This window comes from Pristiophorus japonicus, unplaced genomic scaffold, assembly GCF_044704955.1.
Source record: "Pristiophorus japonicus isolate sPriJap1 unplaced genomic scaffold, sPriJap1.hap1 HAP1_SCAFFOLD_636, whole genome shotgun sequence".
Taxonomy (NCBI): domain Eukaryota; kingdom Metazoa; phylum Chordata; class Chondrichthyes; family Pristiophoridae; genus Pristiophorus; species Pristiophorus japonicus.
In genome coordinates, this window is record NW_027254548.1 from 54,147 (window position 1) to 80,324 (window position 26,178).

Sequence of the window (26,178 nt, forward strand, 5' to 3'; positions counted from 1 at the left end):
CCTTAACTCAGAGTCCGCTGAGGGGGGCGAACCGAGTAGCCCTATGTTGGCGCTGTGGAGGGAATCACAGGGCTCACCAGTGCTGTTTAATGACGATGTATGCAAAGGCTGCAGCACAATGGACCACCTCCAGCGAATGTGTAAGAAAAATATGACTCACTGTGTCGATGAAAAGTCTGCAGATGGCCATGAATCCAGCGCGGATTATGAAACGATATGCAGAGAGGCAGCTCAGCCCCACGATGAGGTATATAGCGTGTTTACCTGCACCACCGAATGTTCCCTGTTGAGGATGGAAGTCGAGACAGCTGCCGTTCCAGTCTTCATGGAAGTGGACATGGGAGAGAGCCAGTCAGTAATGAATCAAGAAGCCTTTGAGAGGCTGTGGAACAATCAAGCTAAACGACCCAAGTTGGTCCCGGTTCAGGCAAAGCTGCGCACCTACACCGATGAACTTATCCCAGTCATTGGTAGTGCGGATGTAAAGGTACTCCATGATGGCGAGGTGCATAAGTTACCTCTGTGGATTGTTGCAGGTGATGGACCAACTCTACTCAGAAGAAGGTGGATGGAGAAGATCCATTGTAAGTGGGAAGACTTCACCCCTCCAGCGATCGACGTCCTCTGTGCTCAGAGGCAAAACAAGCCTTCACCTGAGGTTGGATCGGCACCAGAGAGCAGACCAGCACAGCACCCGAGGCACAGACCACACAGCACAACTGCGTGGAGATGATCCAGCTGAGACGACCCAAATGCACCTTCCAAGCTCCAGTGGCAGGACTCCGGAGGAAGAAAATCGGATCCAAAGGCGACTTCCCAGCTTCGGTGGCAGAACCCGGGGAGAAGAGGATCATCGTAGTCGACGTCGTGGATGGAGGAAAGATGGCGCCTGAACCACGAGGTGATGCGCTGAAGAAAAAGATGGCGGCGGCCAGACCACGAGGTGCAGCGCTGATGGAGCAACACGTGGCACCAAACGGAGAAGACGATTGGGGTAAAGAAAGCAAGGCTCTCTTAAAGGAGGCCTGCAACCCACCACACTTAAAGGGACAGTTCCACACACTCAAGCGATGTAATAGAAACTGTGAGTTAGAGGTAAAATGTGTAACTGATGATCAGAGTTGTGTACATACAACAAGCAAGGAAAAGTCACGCAATCACGATCGGAGCTACAGGGTATTCACAATAAGGAATGAAACGTTGTGCGATGTAGGATTTCAACTGCATACAGCCAATGCAGCGGGCAAACACCCATCGGGAGCACCCAGGTCCAGCGAGCTACCCAAAGCTGTGGCCTGCATCCCTGCGACCAGAGTTATGCACCATGGAGTGTGGCCTTCAGCAGCCAATTCACACGAGCTGCAGAGCAAGTGGAGGGCAACGGCACCAGTATCGATACCCTGCCCCTGATCAGCTCCGCCTCTCAGGCACCCGATGGCACCAACCGCCACGAGCCTAAAAGAGCAAACTGTGCTAAGGCGCAGCCCCCAGACCCCATGGCCACCATGGCCATACCCGGGAACAAAGGGTCACCTGCAACAGTTCTCCCAAAGGGGATCAGGACCAGCCAGGATCCCAAACCAAACAGCGCCCAGGCAAGTGAGTCAGCAGTTCCCTGTGCACTGCTGGACGACAGCTCCTCAGGGAGCAGCAGCGACCCAGGGCACAAAGAAAGGACAGGGAGGTCACAGGCTTCTGTGAACCTGCCCGACACTAGGAGCAACTGCAACAGCCCCGAGAGCAAGCAACTTGAGCCAACCGGGTTCCCACTGCCAGCACTGGGCACCGCGCCGTCACCAGACTGACTGGACACCATCCAGCAGTTCTGGAACTAGCTTGTCCTTGCGCACCGGTTACCGATCCCCAATACGTATCGACAATGTATCTCACCAGTTTAATGTACTTGTCTCACAACTGAACCACAAATGTAATGCAAACTTGTTTTTCTGGACTTGAATGTATATGAGTGCAATGAGCCTCTAGCATAACTTATATGTGGGGTGGGGAGAGAATGTAGTGGTCAGCAAACACACACAAACAGCAACCACCAGCACTCTACTGCCAACGAAACACCAACCACTCACCCAAGATTGAAATGACCCACCAAGGGTAAACCAGATAGAGCTAAGCTCAGAGCACAGTCAATGCAGAGGCGATTTGCACTGAAGGCTTAGGGGAGAGTAATATCATGTATCTTACATGGCTACTATCACAAGGTGTGCCACCAGAGGGCACAGCAGTGTGAGACTTGTAGGTTACCTGTACAGGTGTGCCTGGCCTAGTATAAAAGGCAGGCCTCCAGGTATGAGCCTCACTCTGGAGTTATCAATAAAGGACTAAGGTCACTACAGTTCAAGTACAACACCTTACCTCGTGGATTCATTATCAGAGCATCCTGGGACATAACAACTACATCAACCACTGTATTTATCTTTTCATGTTTAGTTTCATTAATTGTTTTGGCTCCATTAAACCTGCTGAGTGCTGCTCAGGAGGTTTGCACATACCCCTGTACTTTTGTACAGCTTTCAAGTCTGACTCTTCAGTGGAGGCCTGTGGACTGCAGAGATCTGCTTGGCAGGTCTCACCCTGAGGATGGGAGAAATGTTGGGTGGGTGACATCTGGTACACCTGCTCCGAAGCAGGGCGGCACGCAGGAGAAGGCCGTGCAGAGAGGCAGTGGGCAAGGGAGGCAGCAGCCATGATTAGTTCGTTCTGTGTCAGACAGTGTGCCCGACGTCTTGACAGGCCCGAGTTAGGATTGCAGTTGGCTGCTTGGGGACAAGGGATATTCCCTGTCCACTTGGCTGCTCACTCCACTGTGGAACCCCAGGACAGCGCCAGAGCATACAATGACACTCATTGTGCCACTGGGTATATCATCGAGCAGTGCATAGGCATCCTTAAGCAGAGGTTCCGGTGCCTGGACAGCTCTGTGGCACCTTGCAGTACTCTCCTCAAAGCGTCTCCATCATTGTCGTGGTCTGCTGCATGCTGCATAACCTGGCCGTCATGAAGGGACAGCCGCTGGAGGTCGAGCCAGCAGTACCATCTCAGGAGGAGGATCCCTATCGCCCCAGAGCTAGGAGGCGACGACCCATCGCCATCCTGGAAGGGCCGGGTGCACACTGGCCAGCACCCTCCTGGGAGAGGGCGTCATCACATATCTGGAGGTGCCTGACACCTCCTCTGCAATCTCCCTCTTAGCATTATGTACCGGCGGTCTGCCAGGTCTCCCCACGTCAGGAAACATTATTCTTCTGTCCTCCACACCGTCCATCAGTGTCTCCAGCTCCATATCAGTGAACCTGTTCGCTCTCCTTGCACCTCTTACACCAGCCATCCTTCCAAACTCCTCCCCCCCTCAGAGCCTTGCTGCAAACCCTGTCCTTTAAAAAGACCAGGGAGCAGTTGGCTCATTCGAAACCCTTTCCTGCATGCTGCATTTCTCAGTGGTGAGAACGATCAACTTATGACAGCCATGCCGCTGAAAAATCCACTTTGGAAGGGTTATTTAGCGCTGGAACCCATTTGTTTATTTTTGGAGCTGAATATGGCATGGCCCAGCAATGAAAAAATGTTGGCGCTAATGGCCACAAAAAGATGGGGGGAGCACCAGCTTGCCAGCGGTACTAAATTTCGGGGCCCATCACTTTAGTTGGAAAAATAGAAAAGCAGAGTATTTTTTAAATAGTGAAAGATTGGGAAATGTTGGTGTTCAGAGGGACCTGGGTGTCCTTGTACACGAATCACTGAAAGTTAACATGTAGGTAAAGCAAGCAATTAAGAAAGCAAATGTTGTCCTTTATTACAAGAGGATTTGAGTATAAGAGTAAATCTTACTGCAATTATATAGGGCACTGGTAAGCCCACAGCTGGAGTATTGTGTACAGTTTTGGTCTCCTTACCGAAGAAAGGATGTACTTGCCATTAAGGGACTGCAACAAAGGTTCATCAGACTGATTCCTGCGATGAGGGAGTTGTACTATGAGGAGAGATTGAGTAGACTGGCCTATATTCTCTCGAGTATAGAAGAATGAGAGGTGATCTCATTGAAACATACAATATTCTTAAGGGACTTGACAGGGTAGATGCAGGGAGGATGTTTCCACTGGCTGGGGAGTCCAGAACTAGGGGTCACAGTCTCAGAATAAGGGGTCAGTCATTAAGGACTAAGCTGAGGAGAAATTTCATCACTCAGAGGGTGGTGAATCTTTGGAACTCTCTACCTCAGAGAGCTGTGTATGCTCAGTGTTTGAGTATATTCAAGACAGAGAGCGATAGATTTTTGGATATTAAGAGAATGAGGGGTTATGGGGACAGTGCAGGAAAGTGGAGTGAGCATAAGAACATAAGAAATAGGAGCAAGAGTAGGCCATACGGCCCCTCGAGCCTGCTCCGCCATTCAATAAGATCATGGCTGATTTGATCATGGACTCAGCTCCACTCCCCATAACCCCTTATCTCCTAATCGTTTAACAAACTCTATTTCTATCTTAAATTTACTCAATGTCCCAACTTCCACAGCTCTCTGAGGCAGCGAATTCCACAGATTTACAACTCTCTGAGAGAAGAAATTTCTCCCCATCTGTTTTAAATGGATGGCCCCTTATTCTGAAATCATGCCCTCTAGTTCTAGTCTCCCCCATCAGTGGAAACATCCTCTCTGCATCACCTTGTTAAGCCTCCTCAAAATCTTACACGTTTTGATAAGATCACCTTTCATTCTTCTGAACTCCACTGTGTCTAGGCCCAACCAACTCAACCTATCCTCATAAGTCAACCCCCTCATCTCCGGAATCAACCGAGTGAACCTTCACTGAACTGCCTCCAGTGCAAGTATATCCTTCCTTAAATACGGAGACCAAAACAGTACGCAGTACTCTAGCTATGGCCTCACCAATACCCTGTACAGTTGTAGCAGGACTTCTCTGCTTTTATACTCTATCCCCTTTGCAATAAAGACCAACATTCCATTTGCCTTCCTGATTACTTGCTGTCCCTGCACACAAACATTTTGTGTTTCCTGCACAAGGACCGCCCAGGTCCATCTGTACTGTAGCACTTTGGAATTTTTCTCCATTTAAATTATACTTTGCTTTTCTTTTTTTTCTGCCCAAGTGGATAACCTCACATTTTCCTACATTATACCCCATCTGCCAAATTTTTGCCCACTCACATAGCCTGTCTATATCCCTTTGTAAATTGTTTGTGTCCTCCTCACAATTTGCTTTCCCACCCATCTTTTATCATCAGTAAACTTGGCTACATTGCACTTCATCCAAGTCATTAATATAGATTGTAAATAGTTTAGGACCCAGCACCAATCCTTGCGGCACCCCACTAGTTACTGATTGCCAAATGGAAAATGACCCATTTATCCCGACTCTCTGTTTTCTGTTAGCCCCAACCCTGTGAACTTTTATCTTGTGTGGCTCCTTATCGAATGCCTTCTGGAAATCCAAATACACACATCCACTGGTTCTCCTTTATCCACCCTGCTCATTACATTCTCAAAGAACTCCAGCAAATTTGTCAACATGATTTCTCTTTCATAAAACCATGCTGACTCTGCTTGATTGAATTATGCTTTTCCAAATTTCCCGCTACTGCTTCCTTAATATTGGACTCCACCATTTTTCCAATGATGATGTTAGGCTAACCGGTCGATAGTTTCCTGCTTTTCGTCGGTCTCCTTTTTTAAAGGAGTAGGAGCAACCAATCACCTCTTCCAACACTGGCCCTCAGTTTACACTCATTTGGTGCTGACATTCACTCCTGGTGAGTATTGGCATGCTGCTATAGGGGCCAAGAGGACTAACATGTTGTCATGCTGTAGATGGGTAGTGGATTGAGGGAATGGTCCTGAATCTGAAAGTGTGTGAGAAGGAGGTCAGGCCCTGGTCTCAAAGGTAGACAGTGTTGTACAGAAGAGAGGGCTTCAGTGATGAGTTGTGCCCTGATGCTTTTTGCAGCAATCACTGAGGAGTCCTCTGAGTGCAGGTTATCGTGATGCTCTCCTCCATGTAGGTCTGGTTCCAATGGAGCCAGGGCCTCCTTAACAGCAATGCAAAGGCCCACAGTCAGATAAGCCACAAGTGTCAGAGGAACAAGAGGGTTGTGTAGCCCCTCGGGCCTCCTACATAGCTGGACCCTCTGCGCCCTCTGTCACCCAAACCCACTGTGCTGAAATGTGTAGCAGTAGCACTACAATACCAGAATGTGCAGTCATATCGACACACTCCCTGCACCAGTGTCAGTCCCCCTGGTACCTTCTAAATAAAAAGTACAGCAACTGTACCGCTATGCAAATCTGTAAAAGTCTGGTGACTTTGAGAGATTAGAACCCACATCTCCTTATCACTGTTCAGAAACGTTTGTTGTATCACACTAGATACAAATGTATTTAGTAACCAGAGCCAGTGATAAGAAGCTGCACAGTATTATCTGTTATGTCTTTAATACTCTTATGAATGACTCTACGAGGTCTAGTATTGTACTTGAGCTGTTGTGACCTTAATCCCAGTTATTGTAACTCCAGAGTGAGGCACAAGTATGGTGGGCAGCCTTTTACACTGGGCCCTGCACACCTATGCAGGTGACCCTCAGGTCTCCCACCGCAGTGCCCTCTGGTGGCATACCTTATGTAACTATACAGTTAGTATACATGGTCGACATACACAACATCACTTCCACCCCCCCCACCCCCCCAAGTCTTCAATGCAAATTGACTCGTACATTGACGGTGACCTGGGCTTTGCTCTTCCTGGTTGGCCATTGGAGGGTCGCTTCTAGCTTGGGTGGGTTGGTAGTGAGATTTGTTGCCAGTGGAGGTCCCAGTGGTTTCTGGTTCTGGAACTCCATTCTCTCTCCCATCACAGAGATCATGCTACTGGCCCGTTACATGCAAGTTGCATTCAAGTTCATCACATAGGTTTTATATTTACATCTTGGTATATTTGTTGGGTGGATTACAGTTGCGTTTCTTTTTGTGTGGTGCATTTACATGATCAGTACAGGTATCTCAGTATAGGTACACAAGGACAGTCTAGTTCCAGCATGGCCGGATGAGATCGGGTCGTCTGGTGGTGACGCAGTGTCCCATGCTAGTGAGTCTGTGGGTGAGGTGAGCTCATTTTGCTCGAGTTGCCAGAGCTCGGAGCTCTTGCCGTTACTCCTAGTGTCGGGCAGGCCCAAAGACAGCTGATGTGTCTGTGACCTCCCTGTCCTTTTCGTTTGAACAGTGTCTCTGCTGCTCCCTGGGAAACGGTCTGAGCGAGTGAGCATTTTGTCTAAGCGACGGTGAGGCTGCCTCGTCTTGTCTAGCAGTTCACAGGGGACTGCTGACTCACTTTCCTAAGGGCACCGTTGTGAGCACTCTTTAGTTTGGGATCCTGGCTGGTCCAGGTCCCGTTCGGAGGAGCCGTTGCGGGTGACCCTTCGCTCTTGGGCATTGTCGTGGTGGCGAGTGGGGTTGTGGGCTGCGCCTTTTCCACCTGGATGGTAGGCGACGGTAGCCGACTGTGAGCATAGGCGCAGTTTACTGTTTCTGGCCTGTGGCGGTTCATGCCATCGGGTGCCTGCAATGTTAAACCGATCTGAGGCAGGGTATCTCTAACGGTGCCTCTGCTCTCCAGGGATCGTTTACTTTGCGGCTTGTCTACTTCTGTCAGCTGTGGGGACACTTTATGATACATCGTTCTGGTCCCGGGGATGCAGGCTAAAGCATTGGGTAGCCCGCTGGACCTGTATACGACCGTGAAGTGTTCGCCAGCTACATTGGCTGATTGCAATTTGCACCCGACATCGCTTAACAACATTTTGCTCGTTACAGCTGGACTTTTACACTGGGTTACCAATTTCAAGCAGTTCATTCAAAAATGGCGGGTTGCTGGTCTCCTTTAAAATGGCCTTACTACTTTTATCCCAATCGTCTTCCTTGCATAGAACCACATGTCGTTGCTCCATTAGCGCTGCACCTCTTGGTTTGGACGCCATCTTTTCCCTGTCCATGATTTCGACTGCTGCGATCTTCTTTCCCAGGGATTCTGTCACTGAAGCTGGGAAGGCGCCCTCGGATCCAATCTTCCTCCCCAGGAGTCCTGCCACTGAAACCGGGAAGGTGTGTTCAGGTCGTCTCGGCCAGATCATCACCACTCAGTCGTGATGAGCGGTCTGTGCCTCGGGGGCTGCGCGGATCTGCTCTACGGTGCCTGGTCCAACCGAAGGTGGGGGGCTTACTCTGCCTCTGAGCACGGGGGACGTCGATCGCTAGAGAGATGAAGTCTTCCCAGTTCCAATGAATCTTCCTCATCTATCTTCTTCCAAGTAGCGTTGGTCCATCACCTGAAACAATCCACAATGGTAAATTGCACACCACGCCATCATGGGATACACTTACATCCGCACTACCAACAACTGATATCAGTTCCTTGGTGTAGTCATGCAGCTTTGCCTGAACTGGGACCAGCTTGGGTCGTTCTGCTTGATCTTTCCATAGCCTCTCAAAGGCTTTCTGGCTCATTACTAATTGACTCGCCCCCTGTGTCCACTTCCATGAAGACTGGAACGCCATTTATCTGAACTTCCATTATCACTGGAGGACAATCTCTGGTGCAGGTATATACTCCATACACTTCGTCCTGGGACTGAACTGCCTCTTTAGCCATCTCCTCGTAATCCGTGCTGGATTCACAGCCACCTGCTGACTCCTCTCCCACGTGGTGAGTCACAGCTCTTTTGCACATTCGCTGGAGGTGGCCCTTTGTGCTGCAGCCTTTGCACACATAGGGCCCAAGTTTCCACACGATAAAAAACGGGCGCCCCTCCGAGCTGGGCGCCCGTTGTTTTTCGCGCCTAAAATGGCGCCTAAAAAAAAACTTGCAATTCTGGCGCGTTCTGCAGCTCCTTGTCTGCCTGGCGCGGTGCCCAGGGGGGCGGAGCCTACACTCGCGCCGATTTTGTAAGTGGGAGGGGGCAGGTACTATTTAAATTAGTTTTCTTTCCTGCCAGCAACGCTGCGCATGCGCGTTGGAGCGTTCGCACATGCTCAGTGTGAAAAAAACATTGGCACTCGGCCATTTTTGTAGTTCTTTGTAGCTGTTTAATTTTTGAACATTTTTTTAATAAAAGCACATTAGCACTTGCAGCCTTCTCACTGTCTCCTTCCCCCCTCCCCCGCGGGAACGAACGGCTGCAGAATTCTCCCTGCCTGAAGCACTTTCACACAGGTAGGAAGATGGTTTATTTAATCTTTTCTTTGCTTATAAATGTTTATTCAGGTTGGATTTATTTGTATAATATTTGTAGAAGTATAAATAAGGATTTATTGTAGAATTTAATGAGTTCCCTTCCCCCCCTCCCCCCCCCCACCTCGTTCTGGACGCCTAATTTGTAACCTGTGCCTGATTTTTTAATGTGTAGAACAGGTTTTTTCAGTTCGACAAAAATCTTCACTTGCTCCATTCTACTTTAGTTTGGAGTATGTTTTCACTGTGGAAACTTTCAAATCAGGCGTCAGTGGCCGGACACGCCCCCTTTTGAAGAAATAATTCTGTTCCAAAGTAGAACTGTTTTACCTGACTAGAACTGCAGAAAAAAAAATGTGGAGAATTGCGATTTCTAAGATAACCCGTTCTCCACCAGTTGCTCCTCAAAATCAGGCGCAAATCATGTGGAAACTTGGGCCCATAGTCTCTGAACCGACACTGATGAGCCCTGTGATTACATCTGCAACACCAGCATATGCTACTCGACTTACGTTTGCACCCCTCGGCGGACTCTGAGTTAAAGGACTCGGGGACCTGTACGCTCTGCCTTGGGCAGATTCACGTTCAAGAGTTCTGCCTGTGAAAGGCGCAATTCTAGTTACAGTACTTGCCGGGTTTGAGTCCTGAGAGTGAGTCATCATCTGCTTGGAGCTGCAGCTTGAGGTCATGAACGCCAGGCTGATGCTGATGGCCTTCTGCAGAGTGACGGTGGTTTCAGCAGACAGTAGCCTGTGAAGAAGGGCCTCATGACCGATGCCAATTACGAAGACGTCCCGCAATGCATTGGTGAGGGATGCGCCGAATTCACACGGTCCTGCTAGCCTCCTGAGGTCGGCAGCTTACTTTGCGATTCCCTGGCCCTCGGGGCGGCAGTGTGTATAAAATCGATGCCTGGCCGTGAGGATGTTCTCCTTTGGTTTGGGTTGGTCCCGAATTAGCACTTTCAGTTCCTCGTATGACTTGATCGTTGTTTTCTCTGGTGCTCACAAGTCCCTGACGAAGCCAGAGACCGCGGGCCCACAACTGGTCAACAGGATAGCTCTGCGCTTATCTGCCAGTGTGGCTGGATCATCGCCTACCACGTCGTTTGCTACGAAATATTGGTCGAGCTCCGTAAAGGCTTCCCACTCTTCACCCTCTGAGAACTTTTCTAATGCACCAACGTTAGTCATTTTTGCATGCAAGTTTGTAATCTCGTCACCAGTTGTTATGTCTTTTAATACCCTTATGAATGACTCCAAGAGGTCTAGTATTGTACTTGTGCTGTTGTGACCTTAGTCCCATTTATTGTAACTCCAGAGTGAGGTACAAGCATGGTGGGCAGCCTTTTATACTGGGCCCTGCACACCTATGCAGGTGACCCTCAGGTCTCCCATGCAGTGCTCTCTGGTGGCACACCTTATGTGACTATACAGTTAGTATACATGGTCGACATACATGACATTATCAATCCACCTGATCCCAATGTCAGCATTCAGATAGTTTCCGGTATGAATAATTGGAGATCAAATGTCTCTCTGATGGTTATTAAACTTACTCTCCTTCAGCTGTGAAATGTCAGTCCTAAGTTGAGCGAGTGAGCTTCTTGTCTCCTCAGACGATCCTGTAACTAAAAGAGGAACAACATTGTAGATCATGTGGCACTGCTTGTAGAGCAAGATCAATTTTGCTTTTGAATTATGAGTTTTTCACAGGAGAAAACAGGCAAAACTATTTCCGCTGGTTGTTGAGTTGGGAACTAGAGGGCCTCAATTGAAGATGATCACCGACACAGTGAAGGGAGAGGTTCGGAACTGTTTTATACAAACTGTTTTTAAGACATGGAATTCCCGACCAGAAATAGTGATGGAAGCTGAATCCAGATCAGAATCCAGCTATTAAAAGGGACTTGATTAGATATTTCAAAAATAATATTTCGAAGGGTATGGAGAAGGGGCAGGTGAAAGAGACAGCGTGGACAGCTCTCTCTGAGAACCAGCTCACGTGATGGGCTGAATGGCCTCCTCCTGTGCTGTAAAAATCTATTGATTTTAATTGTACTGTACATGTACACTCCTTTATTATCTATTTAATTTTCTTCACTGGGAATTCCCCCAATGTGTTCACAGCATAAAAATCTGTAATGCTTTCATAATCGGTTCCTGGGAAATGTGAACCAATCAAATCTACTTGTACTTGATTGGTTCAAAATTTGAACCAATCAAAACACACGTCAGTGTCAAATGCACTAGAGATCAATCCTTGAAGAATGAGCAGATCGTCCGAAAAACTAGAGACTAGAGATTAAATGAATGTCATTTAACACTTACTGTTACTCTTTATCTGGGAAAGGTCCATCTTGAAATCAGCCACTGACGCTTTCATTTCACCAAACATCTGTGGAACTGAAATGGAAGAAAAGCTTTAGATCTCAACCCAGAAAAACACTGCAGCACAGGCGAGAATAGCTTGTACACAAATGGCAGCTAAGAGGCTGTTCTGGTGCTAGATTGGAGTTTAATGATATCGTTAATAGGCTAATTATTCTTGCTGGAAGTTGACTTTGATGTTGCCTCTTACACAAAGTCAGGATGTGTATTCCTTTGAGAGTTCTGAACGCACAACACAATTGTGAGGAGGACATGGTAAATGCACAGGTTTTCGGGCTGAAATCGGATACAGAGATAAGGAAAGGCTCGGTCATGAATGGATTAAAATACGAATATGAGAATTTTAAATTGGAGGCATTGGGGGACCTGGAGCCAATGTAGTTCAGCAAGGACAGGGGTGATAAGTAAGTGAGACTTGGGATGTGGGACATGATATGGGCAGAAGAGTTTTGGATGAGTTGAAGGTTACCGAGAGTGCAACATTGGAGGCTGGGCAGGGGAACAGCTGAGTCTGGAGGGGCAGAGACATGGATGAGGGTCTCTGCAGCAGGTGGTGGGTGATGTTACAGAAGTGGAAGTAGGCAATCTCCGTGATGCAAAGGATATGGGGTTGGAAGCTCAACTCGGGGTCCAATAGAATGCTGAGGTTGTGAACATTTTGGGTCAGCCTGAAACAATGATCCTGATAATAACTTGTGTTTGGAGCGGGGGCTGCGATATTGGGTGGGAAACCGAGAAGGAATTTCAGTCCGTCTGTCCGTGGCATTTTAACATAGCCACCTCTTTATCATTTTACTTCCGGGTTTGGCGTTGAATGTGCGGTACCGGGAGTGGTGTGGGCCCACCTGACATTATCCCAACTCCAGTATTTAAAGATCCAATCCAAAGATGGAATTTGGAGGAGTTGGGAGATTTTGCATAGAGACAGCCATCGTACAAGATGGGTTCAGGACCCACAAAGGCTGTGCCTCACTTTAATGATGCATCGCTCGATGTACGGAGAATGCTGTCAGGAGCCAGAGAGAGATCCTATTTGCCAGCAACAGACAGAAGAAACCATCTGCTGGCAGAAAGGAGGCATGGCTGGAGGTGGCCCAGGAGGTCAGCAGCAGCAGCATTGTGCCATGCTCCTGGATTCAGTGCAGAAAGTGCTATAATAACCTAACCAGGTCAGGAAAGGTGAGTAAGTTCCACATTCACCGATATCCTGTTGTGCACATTATCTCCCACCAACCCCCCCCCTCCCCACCCCACTCTACCTTGTCAAGCCTACTCCATTACTATACTCCTCACTCCGACCTACCTTGCGAGGACACCCATTAAAGAAGCAGTAGCAGGACATTTGGAAAAGCAAAATTCGGTCAGGCAGAGTTAGTGTGGATTTATGAAGTGGAAATCATGTTTGACAAATTTGCTGGAATTCTTTGAGGATGTAACGAACAGGGTGGATAAAGGGGAACCAGTGGATGTGGTGTATTTGGATTTCCAGAAGGCATTTGATAAGATGCCACATAAAAGGTTACTGCACAAGATAAAAGATTACGGGGTTCGGGGTAATATATCAGCATGGATAGAGGATTGGCTAACGAACAGAAAACAGAGAGTAGGGACAAATGGTTCATTCTCGGGTTGGCAATCAGTAACCAGTGGGGTGCCGCAGGGATCAGTGCTGGGACCCCAACTAATTACAATCTATGTTAATGACTTGGAGGAAGGGACTGAGTGTGACGTAGTCAAGTTTGCTGACGATACAATGATGGGAGGAAAAGCAATGTGTGAGGAGGACACACAAAATCTGCAAAAGGACATTGACAGGCTCAGTGTGTGAGCAAAATTTTGGCAGATGGAGTATAATGTTGGAAAGTGTGAGGTCATGCACTTGGGCAGAAAAAAATCAAAGAGCAAGTTATTATTTAAATGGAGAAAGATTGCAAAGTGCTGCAATACAGTGGGACCTGGGGGTACTTGTGCATGAAACACAAAAGGTTAGTATGCAGGTGCAGCAAGTGATCAGGAAGGTCAGTGGTATCTTGGCCTTTATTGCAAAGGTGATGGAGTATAAAAGCAGTGAAGTCTTGCTACAGTTTTACAGGGTATTGGTGAGGCCACACTTGGAATACTGCATGCAGTTTTGGTTTCCATATTTACGAAAGGACATGCTTGCTTTGGGGAGAGTTCAGAGAAGGTTCAGTAGGTTCCGGAGATGGCTTGCATCCAAGGTGTTGTGCATGGAGAAAGAGTCAGATTGAACACTGTGAGCTCAAAGTAAAGTGTGACCGTAGTCCTTTATTGCAGGTCTCCAGAGAGCCTGTCCAACCTGTGAAGCCTTCTTAAATACCTGTGCTCCCACGGGATTATGGGATCCCTTGGGACTCCAGGGGATGAGCCCTCTGGTGGCTGTACAGAGCAAATACAAGTACACACACAATAACACCACTCCCCGCCGCCCCCCCCCACCAAAGTCAATAGTGTAACTATTTACAATGTGAGTCGATCTGGGGCCCTTCTTGTCCTGGTTGATCATCTCGGTGTGAAAGCTGGTGTTGTTAAATCATTTTTTGGGCCCTCGCTGGGCTGCTGTGCAGCTGGCCTTGCTGGGCTGCCTGGTGTGTTGGGCCCTACTGGGCTGCTGTGGATGATGGGTTCTGCTTCGTGGTCAACCGTGGTGCTGGTTGCCACTGATGTGTATGTTGGGGGATCAAAAAAGGTAGGGTACAAGGTGGGTTGCTCAGGATAGTCCGTGAATCTGAGTTTGGTTTGGTCCAAGTGTTTCCGGTGAATGAGTCCATTTGAAAGTTTGACCCGAAACACCCTGCTCCCCTCTTTGGCCACGACAGTGCTGGGAAGCCACTTGGGACCTTGTCCGTAATTTAATACAAATACCGGATCATTGACTTCAATCTCGCATGACACATTTGCGCTATCATGGTATGCAATTTGTTGAAGCCACCTGCTCTCTACCTGTTCATGTCGATCAGGGTGAACTAATGAGAGCCTTGTCTTAAGTGCTCTTTTCATGAGCAGTCCAGCAGGTGGGATCCCAGTGAGCGAGTGGGGTCTCATGCGGTAGCTAAGCAGGACTCGGGAAAGGCGAGTCTGCAGTGAGCCTTCAGTTACCTTCTTCAAGTCTTGCTTGATGGTTTGCACTGCTCTCTCTGCCTGACCATTGGACGCTGGTTAAACGGGGCAGATGTGACATGTTTAATCCCATTACGGGTCATGAATTCTTTGAACTCAGCACTGGTAGAACATGGCCCATTGTCGCTCACCAGGACATCGGGTAGGCCGTTTGTGGCAAACATGGCCCGCAGGCTTTCCGTAGTGGCAGCGGATGTGCTAGCTAACATTATCTCACATTCAATCCACTTGGAGTATGCATCTACAACCACAAGGAACATTTTACCCAAGAACGGGCCTGTATAGTCGACGTGTACCCCAGAACATGGTTTGGAGGGCCATGACCATAAACTTAGCGACGCTTCCCTGGGTACATTGCTTAACTGCGAGCATGTATTACATCTGTGAATGCAGGACTCTAAGTCCGCATCGATACCTGGCCACCACACATGGTATCTGGCTATCGCTTTCATCATTACGATGCCTGGGTGGGTACTGTGGAGGTCATTGATGAAGGTACCTCTGCCCTTCTTGGGGACCACTACTCGATTGCCCTACAGAAGGCAGTCTGCCTGTCTTGACATTTCATCTTTGCACCGCTGAAACAGCTTTATCTCTTCCTGCATTTCCACTGGGACACTGGACCAGCTCCCGTGAAGCACACAGCTTTTGACTAGAGATAATAAGGGGTCCTAGCTTGTCCAGGTTTTGATCTGTTGGGTAGTGATGGGTGATTGCTCACTCTCAAATGTTTCTATAACCATGGCTAGATCTGCGGGCTGCGCCATTTCCACCAATGGCAGCCTACTGAGAGCATCGGTGCAGTTTTCTGTGCCTGACCTGTGGCGGATGGTGTAGTTGTATGCAGACATCGTGAGCGCCCATCTCTGGATGCGGGCCAATGCGTTGGTATTTATCCCTTTACTCTCGGAAAACAGGGATACAAGTGGCTTATGGTCCGTTTCCAATTCGAATTTTCGGCCAAACAAGCATTGATGCATTTTCTTTACACCATAAACACAAGCTAACGCTTCTTTCTCAATCAGGCTATAGGCTCTCTCAGCCTTGGACCGACTCCTGGATGCATAAGCAACTGTTGCAGTTTCCCGAAATCATTAGCTTGTTGCAATACACACCCGACGCCATATGACGACGCATCACATGCTCGTATCAAACGCTTACATGGATCATACAACACAAGCAATTTGTTTGAGCATAACAATTTTCTCGCTTTTACAAAGGCATTTTCTTGGCTTTTTCCCCAAACCCATTCATCCCCTTTTCATAGTAAGACATGCAGTGGCTCAAACAGTGTGCTGAGACCCGGTAAGAAGGTACTAAAGTAGTTCAGGAGTCCCAGAAACGACCGCAGCTCCATCACGTTCTGTGGTCTCGGTGCATTCTCGATTGCCTCCATCTTCGCGTTGGTGGTCGTGATGCTGTCCGCCGCAATCCTCCTTCCCAGGAACTCCACTTCAGGTGCCAGGAAACGCACTTCGAGTGTTTTAACCTGAGCCCCACGTGGTTGAGTCAACTAAGAATCTCCTCCAGGTTCTGCAGATGCTCGACTGTGTTCCGACCTGTGACCAAGATGTCGTCCTGGAAGACCACGGAGTAAGGGACCGACTTCAGTAAACTCTCCATGTTTCTCTGGAATATCTCCGCTGCCGATCAGATTCCAAACGAGCATCTGTTATAAACAAAAAGACCTTTGTGCGTGTTGATGCAGGTGAGGGCCTTCGCTGATTCCTCCAGTTCCTGCGTCATGTAGGCTGAAGTCAGATCCAGCTTCATGAACGTCTTTCCTCCCGCCAGCGTTGCAACGAGGTCGTTGGCCTTTGGTAGTGGGTATTGGTCATGCAAGGAGAAACGATTGATAGTTACTTTGCAATCGCCACAGATTCTGATGGTGCCGTCTCCCTTGAGGACTGTGAAGATAGGATTGGCCCACTCGTTGAACTCGATCGGAGAAATGATGCCCTCTCTTTGCAGCCGGTCTAGCTCGATCTCAACCGTTTCTCTCATCATGAACGGTACTGCTCTCGCCTTTTGATGGATGGGTCGCGCCCCCGGAATTAGGTGGATCAGCACTTTTTCTCTTTTGAATTTCCCGATGCCTGGTTCAAACAGCGAAGGAAATTTATTCAAGACCTGGGCACATGAAGTTTCGTCAGCGGGCGATAGCGCTCTGATGCCTTCTCAGTTCCATTGTATCTTTCCCAGCCAGCTCCTGCCGAGTAGCGTGGGACCATCGCCCGGTACAATCCAGAGTGGTAGCTTGTGCACCGCTCCATCGTAGGGGACCTTTACGGTAGCACTGCCGATTACAGGAATCAGTTTTTTTGTGTAAGTTCTTAGTTTCGTGCGAACTGGAGTTAAGACTGGCCTTGAGGCCTTGTTGCACCACAACCTTTCACAAATCTTTTTTTCCCATGATGGACTGGTTTACGCCGTGTCCAGCTCCATTGACACCGGAAGTCCATTTACTTCAAAGTTCAGCATTATCGGGGGACAATTCATGGTGAATGTGTGCACTCCATGTACCTCTGCCTCCTCGATCTGAGGCTCTGGTTCGTTGTGATCCTCCGTGGCTCTGTCCTCCTCTGCAACATGGTGGTTTTCAGGTTTAACAGGCTTTGCAGCTCGCCTGTACACTCGTTGGAGGTGTCCCATTGTTCCACAGCCCTTGCAAACATACTCTTTGAATCGGCATGAATGGAAACGATGATCTCCCCCGCAGTGTCAACAAGGTGTTAATGGCCTTGCATTCATCCTCATTGATGGTGGACTCTGAGACATCTGCGGATGTGCAGCTGCAGGTATGTGTGACCTGCCCTGTACGTTACGATTCGAAAACAACATCACTTTGTTCACAGTACTTGTAGCAGCACTTGTGTGCTGAGAGATTTGCTTCGTATTGTAACTGGTGGTATTGCTTCGTATGGCTTCATATGGCTATGGCCTTACTCAAGGTTGGGGTCTCGACAGTCAACAATTTGCGAAGTATGGTTTCGTGGCCAAGTACGAAAAAGTCTCTGAGCATGTACTCCAAATGTCCTTCACATTCGCAATGTCCTGCAAGGCGTCTTAGCTTGGCGACATAACTCGCCACTTCCTGGCCTTCAGACCTTTTGTAGGTGTAGAACCAGCACCTCGCCATCAGAACGCTTTCCTTTGGGTTCAAATGCTCTCGGACTAGTGTGCGTAAATCGTCGTACAATTTCTTCATGTGTTTCGCTGGAGTGAGCAGATTCTTCATGAGGCCATACGTTGGTGCCCCACAGACAGTGAAAAGGATCACCCTTCATTTGGCAGCACTCTCTTCCCCATCTAGCTCATTGGCCACGAAGTATTGGTTGAGTCGCTGCACAAAAGTTTCCCAATCATCTCCCTCTGACAATTTCTCCAGGATGCCCACTGTTCTCTGCATCTTTGGGTTTGTTATCTGTATCTCATCGCCAGTTGCTGTGTATGGAGAAAGAGTCAGTCTGAACACTATGAGCTCAAAGTAAAGTGTGATCCTAGTCTTTTATTGCGGGTCTCCAGAGTGCTTCTCCAACCTGTGAAGCCTCCTTAAACACCTGTGCTCCCAAGGGATTATGGGATCCCTTGGGACTCCAGGGGATGAGCCCTCTGGTGGCTATACAGAGTAAATACAAGTATACATATATAATACTCGGGTCATCAGAGAAGTAGCGACAGGGACTGTGGATGCATTGGTTGTAATTTACCAAAATTCTCTGGATTCTGGGGAAGTCCCAACAGATTGGAAAACTGCAAATGTAACGCACCTATTTAAAAAAGGAGGCAGACAAAAAGCAGGAAACTATAGACCAGCTAGCCTAACATCTGTGATTGGGAAAATGTTGGAGTCCATTATTAAAGAAGCAGTAGCAGGACATTTAGATAAGCAAAATTCGGTCAGGCAGAGTCAGCATGGATTTATGAAGGGGAAGTCATGTTTGACAAATTTGCTGGAGTTCTTTGAAGATGTAACGAACAGGGTGGATAAAGGGGAACCAGTGGATATGGTGCATTTGGACTTCCAGAAGACATTTGACAAGGTGCCACATAAAAGGTTACTGCACAAGATCAAAGTTCACGGGGTTGGGGATAATATATTAGCATGGATAGAGGATTGGCTAACTAACAGAAAACAGAAAGTCGGGATAAATGGTTCATTCTCTGGTTGGCAACCAGTAACTAGTGAGGTGTCGCAGGGATCAGTGCTGGGACCCCAACTTTTTACAATCTATATTCACGACTTGGAAGAAGGGACTGAGTGTAAGCCAAGTTTGCTGACGATACAAAGAACTGCAAAAGCTTCTATAAATATGTGAAGAGAAAAAGATTAGTGAAGACAAATGTGGGTCCCTTGCAGTCGGATTCAGGTGAATTTATAATGGGGAAGAAAGAAATGGCAGACCAATTGAACAAATACTTCGGTTCTGTCTTCACGAAGGAAGACATGAATAACCTTCCAAATGTACGAGGGACAGTGGGTCTAGTGAGAAGGAGGAACTGAAGGATATCCTTATTTGGCGGGAAATTGTGTTAGGGAAATTGATGGGATTGAAGGCTGATAAATCCCCGGCGCCTGATAGTCTGCATCCCAGAGTACTTAAGGAAGTGGCCCTAGGAATAGTGTATGCATTAGTGATCATTTTCCAACAGTCCTTCGACTCTGGATCAGTTCCTATGGACTGGAGGGTAGCTAATGTAGCACCACTTTTTAAAAAAGGAGGGAGAGAGAAAACGGGTAATTATAGACCGGTTAGCCTGATATCAGTAGTGGGGAAAATGTTGGAATCAATCATTAAGGATGAAATAGCAGCGCATTTGGAAAGCAGTGACAGGATCGGTCCAAGTCGGCATGGATTTATGAAAGGGAAACCATGCTTGCCGAATCTTCTGGAATTTTTTGAGGATGTAACTAGCAGAGTAGACAAGGGAGAACCAGTGGATGTGGTGTACTTGGACTTTCAGAAGGCTTTTGACAAGTTCCCGCACAAGAGATTGGTGTGCAAAGTCAAAGCGCATGATATTGGGGTAAGTACTGATGTGGATAGAGAACTGGTTGGCAGACAGGAAGCAGAGAGTCGGGATAAACGGGTCCTTTTCAGAATGGCAGGCAGTGACTAGTGGAGTGCCGCAGGGCTCAGTGCTGGGACCCCAGCTCTTTACTATATACATTAACGATTTGGATGAAGGAATTGAGTGTAATATCTCCAAGTTTGCAGGTGACACTAAACTGGATGGTGGTGTGAGCTGTGAGGGGGACACTAAGAGGCTGCAGGGTGACTTGGACAGATTAGGTGAATGGGCAAATGCATGGCAGATGCAGTATAATGTGGATAAATGTGAGGTTATCCATTTTGGGGGCAAAAACACGAAGGCAGAATATTAGCTGAATGGCGGCAGATTAGGAAAAGTGGAGGTGCAACGAGACCTGGGTGTCATAGTTCATCAGTCATTGAAGGTTGGCATGCAGGTACAACAGGCGGTGAAGAAGGCAAATGGTATGTTGGCCTTCATAGCTAAGGGATTTGAATATAGGAGCAGGGAGGTCTTACTGCAGTTGTACAGGGCCTTAGTGAGGCCTCACCTGGAATATTGTGTTCAGTTTTGGTCTCCAAATCTGAGGGAGGATGTTCTTGCTATTGAGGGAGTACAGCAAAGGTTCACCAGACTAACTCCAGGGATGGCTGGACTGTCATATGAGGAGAGACTGGATCAACTGGGTCTTTTTTCACTGGAGTTTAGAAGGATGAGAGGGGATCTCATAGAAATGTATAAGTTTCTGACGGACTGGACAGGTTAGATGCGGGAAGAATGTTCCTGATGTTGGGGAAATCCAGAACCAGGGGGCATAGTCTTAGGATAAGGGGTTGGCCATTTAGGATGGAGATGAGGACAAACTTCTTCACTCAGAGAGTTGTTAACCTGTGGAATTCCCTGCCGCAGAGAGTTGTTGATGCCAGTTCATTGGATATATTCAAGAAGGAGTTAGATATGGCCCTTACGGCTCAGGAGATCAATGGGTATGGAGAGAAAGCAGGAAAGGGGTACTGAAGGAATGATCAACCGTGATCTTATTGAATGGCGGTGCAGGCCCGAGGGGCCGAATGCCCTACTCTTGCGCCTATTTTCTATGTTTCTATGGGAGGAAAAGAAATGTGTGAGGACACAAAAATCTGCAAAAGGACATCGACAGTTTAAGTGAGTGGGCAAAAATTTGACAGATGGAGTATAATGTTGGAAAGTGTGAGGTCATGCACTTTGGCAGAAAAAAATCAAAGATCAAGTTATTATTTAAATGGAGAAAGATTGCAAAGTGCCACAGTACAGCGGGACCTGTGGGTACTTGTGCATGAAACGCAAAAGGATAGTATGCAGATACAGCAAGTGATCAGGAAGGCGAATGGTATCTTGGCCTTTATTGCAAAGCGGATGGAGTATAAAAACAGGGAAGTCTTGCTACAGCTCTATAAGGTATTGGTGAGGCCACACCTGAAATACTGCGTACAGTTTTGGTTTCCATATTTACGAAAGGATATACTTGCTTTGGAGGCAGTTGAGAGAAGGTTCACTCGGTTGGTTCCGGGGATGAGGGTGTTGACTTATGAAGAAAGGTTAAGTAGGTTGGGCCTCTACTCATTGGAATTCAGAAGAATGAGAGGTGTTCTTATCGAAACATATAAGATTATGAGGGGGCTTGACAGGGTGGATGCAGAGAGGATGTTTCCACTGATGGGGGAGACTAGAACGAGAGGGCATGATCTTAGAATATGGGGCCGCCCATTTAAAACAGAGATGAGGAGAAATTTCTTCTCTCAGAGATTTGTAAATCTGTGGAACTCGCTGCCTCAGAGAGCTGTGGAAGCCGGGACATTGAATAAATTTAAGACAGAAATAGACAGTTTCTTGAATGATATGGGGGATAAGAGATTATGGTAAGTGGGCAGGGAAGTGGACCTGAGTCCATGATCAGATCAGCCATGATCGTATTAAATGGCGGAGCAGGCTCGAGGGGCCCTATAGCCTTTTCTCCTATTTCTTATGTTCTTATGTTCTCATTCTATGCCCTTCCTCACATCCCATCTATCCATCCATCACTTGACTCCCTCTGAGATAAACCGACAACTTCCCTCTGTGCCTCTCCTGGAACCCTCCGAAAGGCCATCAAGGCACTCATCGCTGCCTCTTCACGAGAAGCAACCTCAACTATCCCATCCTACGGTAGGAGATCAGAAAGGTCTAGGAGGCATTGGAGGAGCATCGTTTGGTCAACCGTGTCAAAGGCTGCAGGCAGGTCGAGAAGGACGAAGGATAGTTTGTCTTGTCACAGTCACATAGGATGTCATTTGTGACTTTGATGGGAACCCGTTACAGTACTGTGATGGGCGAAAACCTGATTGGAGGGATTCAAACGTGGAGTTCTGGGGAAGATGACACAAATTAGGGAGGCAACAATACATTCAAGTACTTTGGAGAGGAAAGGGAGGTTGGAGATGGGCTGGTAGCTTGCAAGAACGGAGAGCCAAGGGTTGTTTTTTTTGAGGAGGGGATGATGACAGCAGATTTGAAGTACCTGAAGCGAGCGAACCGTTCATAATGTCAGCTAACTAAGGCCAGGAAGGGAAGTTGGGTGGTCAGCAGTTTAGTGGCAATCGAGTCGAGGGAGCAGGAAGTGGGTCTCCTGGACAAGATGAGCTGGGAGAGGGCATGAGAGAGATCGGAGAGAAACTAAAGAAAGATGCGAGTTCAGGGCGAGGGCAGGTGGGAAACTTTGAGGAAGTTTGGTCCAGTGAAGCTAAACTTACAAAAGCATATTGCACTGTTGATGTGAGTGTGCTTCCTTATGCTAATATTAGTTCAGTTTTTCAAGAATAGATGCCAGTTGAATTTTGAAACCCAACTCATGATCTCACCTGTGTTTTGTGGGATTAGGCTGGATAGCTCTTGGTCGGCCGGCACGGACACGATGGGCCGAAATGGCCTCCTTCTGTACTGTAAATTTCTATGATTCTATACTCTCTCAAGGACCTACCCACCCAGCTCGCCCAATGGGGGCTAATCTTGCAAACCTCCTCCTGGTCAAACGCACTCCTCCCTGTGCTGACCCTGTGGACTCTGACAGTGGATCAGTCATCACCGACTCGCTTCGCATTACCCTCTGTCTGTTCATTTGTGAACACGGCCCTTGTCATCCATGAGATTATCGTGAATGATTACATCACCATCATGGTCTTGACGGAAAGCTGACTGAGGGATCATGACAGCTTACCCTGAAATGAAGCCTACCTGTCTGGCTATAGGTTCCACCACTTGCCCCGCTCAGACCACCATTGTGGCGGTGTGGCTCTCCACCAAATCACACCTTGGTCTGTCCCCCGACTCCTCTGGTACTTTCTCCTCCTTTGAGCATCTCACCTCGTTCCACCCCCCTCACATCTCATTTAAAATTCTCGTTCTCCACCACCCAGCCAAGTACCATAAACATTTTATCAGCGAGATTATCTTTAGTGCTCCCTCCCTCAGCCTCTGCACCAAGCAATTTCTCATCCCCAATGATTTTAACCTCCATCTCAATCCATCATGTTTTCTCTCCTATGATTTCACTACCCTCCTCCCTTAATCTCTTTCTCCACATAAACTCCCCAACACATATCCACGTCCTTGGTCTCACCTTGATCTCTCGTGGCCTCGCTACTCCCATCGTGTCACTCACATATAAGGCCATCTCTGACCACTTCCTTGTATTACTCTCCACCACATCACCCCCTCCCCCCCCTGACCCCTGCCCCCTCTGCCCCAGGCCCGCCCTGACCCTACTTCCTTCTGTGTCCGGCCCGGGAAAAAAACTCTCACCCACATCACTTACAACTGCACTTACAAAATCCAAACTGTCCAGCCTTTGGCCCTCGATTCAATCTGACATTTCTGCAGCTACCGACCTGCTCAACCACACCCTGACCACCACCGTTGATGCTCCCGTCTCTGTTAAAACCATTGCACTCCCACCCTGTCCGTTCTGCCTGGTACTTGAATGGATATGGCAGACAACTGGTTTAGCCATTCACTGTCCGATATGGCTGGACCACATCAAGCATTATCGGGTTTTGCTCTCGCCTTCCAAAACTGATCACTATTCCAGGATCAATATGTAGCTGATATTGTTAACGGTTCTCCTCGGGTACTGTCTCCCTTTCCTCAAAAAAACCAATCCTGGACTCAACGAGCTTGCAAACTTCCTGCCCATCTCCATCCTCCCTTTCCCTTCCAGAGTCTTTCATCGTGTTGTCGCCTCCCCCGGAGCTCCAGGTTTGAATCCCTCCAATCAGGTTTCCACCACTGCCACAGAACCAAAACAGCTTTTATCAAAGTTACAAATGACAGCCTTTGTGATGGTGGCAAAGATAAACTTTCCCTTCTTGACCAGCCTGCAGATTTTGACACAGTTGACCACTCCATCCTCCTCCAACGCCTTCCCACCTTCATCCAGCTGGGTGGGACTGCACTCGCCTGCTTCCATTCTTATCCAGCTAATTGTAGCCAGAGAGTCACCTGCAATGGATTCTCTTCCCGTTCCCACATCGTTACCTCTGGTGTCCTCCAAGGATCTATCCTTGGCCCCCTCCTATTTCTCATCCTTATGCTGCCCTTCAGCGACATCATCCAAAAACACAGCATCAGTTTCCACATGTATGCTGTGACAGCCAGCTCTACCTCACTTCTCTTGACCCCTCCATGGTCTCTAAGTTGTCAGACTGCTTATCTGACATCCAATACTTAATCAGCTGAAATTTCCTGCAATTAAATATTTGGATTTTTCTGAGTCTCACCCACACAGTGCGGAGCGACCCGGGATATGGTGGGAAACCCGCAAGTGTGGAGTGACTTCACAGATCGTGAGCGACTTCAGGGGTGGGTTCCCTGAGTGGTGGGCTGGCTTCCAGTCGTGTGGGAAACTCAGAGAAGGAGACCGCAGCAACAGGTAAGTGGTGGGCCCAGGATAGTGGGGACAGGGGTTCCAATCCCTGTGTCCGGGGTTAGGGGGGGTGCGGGCGGTAATTGTTCCTGGCGCAGAGTATGATCCCTCGGGAGATCGGATCCCTGACCCCGGGGGCGGGGCGGTGTGGGGGGAGTGTTCCAGGCCCGGGCTATGATCCCTCGGGAGGTCGGATCCCTGACCCCGGGGCGGGGGGGGAGGGTGTGGGGGGAATGTTCCAGGCCCGGGCTATGATCCCTCGGGAGGTCAGATCCCTGACCCGGCGGGGGGGCGGGGGAGGGGTTGCGGGCGGTAAGTGTTCCAGGCCCGGGCTATGATCCCTCGGGAGGTCGGATCCCTGACCCCGGCGGGGGGGGGGGGGGGAGGGGTTGCGGGCGGTAAGTGTTCCAGGCCCAGGGTATGACCCCTCGGGATGTCGGATCCCTGACCCCGGGGGTGCGGGGGGGTTGATGTGTTCCACGCCCAGGGTATGACCCCTCGGGAGGTCGGATCGCTGACCCCGGGGGGGGTGGGTGTGTTCCAGGCCAGGGTATGACCCCTCGGGAGGTCGGATCGCTGACCCGGGGGGGTGGGTATGTTCCAGGCCCAGGGTATGACCCCTCGGGAGGTCGGATCCCTGATCCCGGTGGGGTGGGTGTGTTCCAGGCCCAGGGTATGGCCCCTCGGGAGGTCGGATCCCTGACCCCGGGGGGGTGGGTGTGTTCCAGGCCCAGGGTATGACCGCTCGGGAGGTCTGATCGCTGACCCCGGGGGGGTGGGTGTGTTCCAGGCCCAGGGTATGACCCCTCGGGATGTCGGATCCCTGACCCCGGGGTTGGATTGTTGCGGGCTGATGCTGGGTGAGCGGGGGGTCAGGAGCAAGCATTCCTGCTCCTCCCGTCCCATCAGCATTGCTCCCCGAGGCTGAGGCCGCCTCATTGCAGCCACCGGAAATCCCAAGCCCCGGGATCTCAGCCGTCTGCAGTAAAACTGGCCAAGTTGGTTAAAGTAGAGGTTTCAGGCCTCATTATAATATTTAAATTGCCAACCCTCCTCTTGGCAGTGGGTTGGCCCCATGCCCCTATCCCACCTCGGTGAAAGTGGGCGGGTTGGAGGCTGATTGGGGTCGGCTTTTACATTTGTTTCAACTTTCATTTCCAACCCACCCACTCTTCCCACAGAAAATTCCGGCCACAATCTCCGTTCGCTAGCCACTGACTCCATCCTTCTCCATAGCAACTGTCAGAGGCTGAACCAGACTGATCGCAACTTTGGTGTCATATTTCATCCTGAAATTAGCTTCCGACCACATATCTGCGCCGTAACTAAGACAGCCGATTTCCACCTCCGTAACATCGCCTGTCTCCGCCCTTGCCTCAGCTCATCCATGCTGAAACCCTCATCCATGCCTATGTTACCTGGAGACTTGACT

The 26,178-nt window shown here is 48.8% G+C and overlaps 1 protein-coding gene across 1 annotated transcript in view; it reads right to left on the reverse strand.

Annotated features, from left to right (window-relative positions):
• LOC139255807 (hepatic lectin-like) overlaps positions 1-26,178 on the reverse strand; it is a 109,912-nt gene that overhangs the window by 43,699 nt on the left and 40,035 nt on the right. The window contains exons 7-8 of the mRNA XM_070874001.1: positions 11,579-11,653; positions 10,807-10,878 (exon numbers count right to left, since the gene is read on the reverse strand). Coding sequence (XP_070730102.1) covers positions 10,807-10,878; positions 11,579-11,653 — 147 coding nt within the window. The remainder of the gene's footprint in view (positions 1-10,806; positions 10,879-11,578; positions 11,654-26,178) is intronic.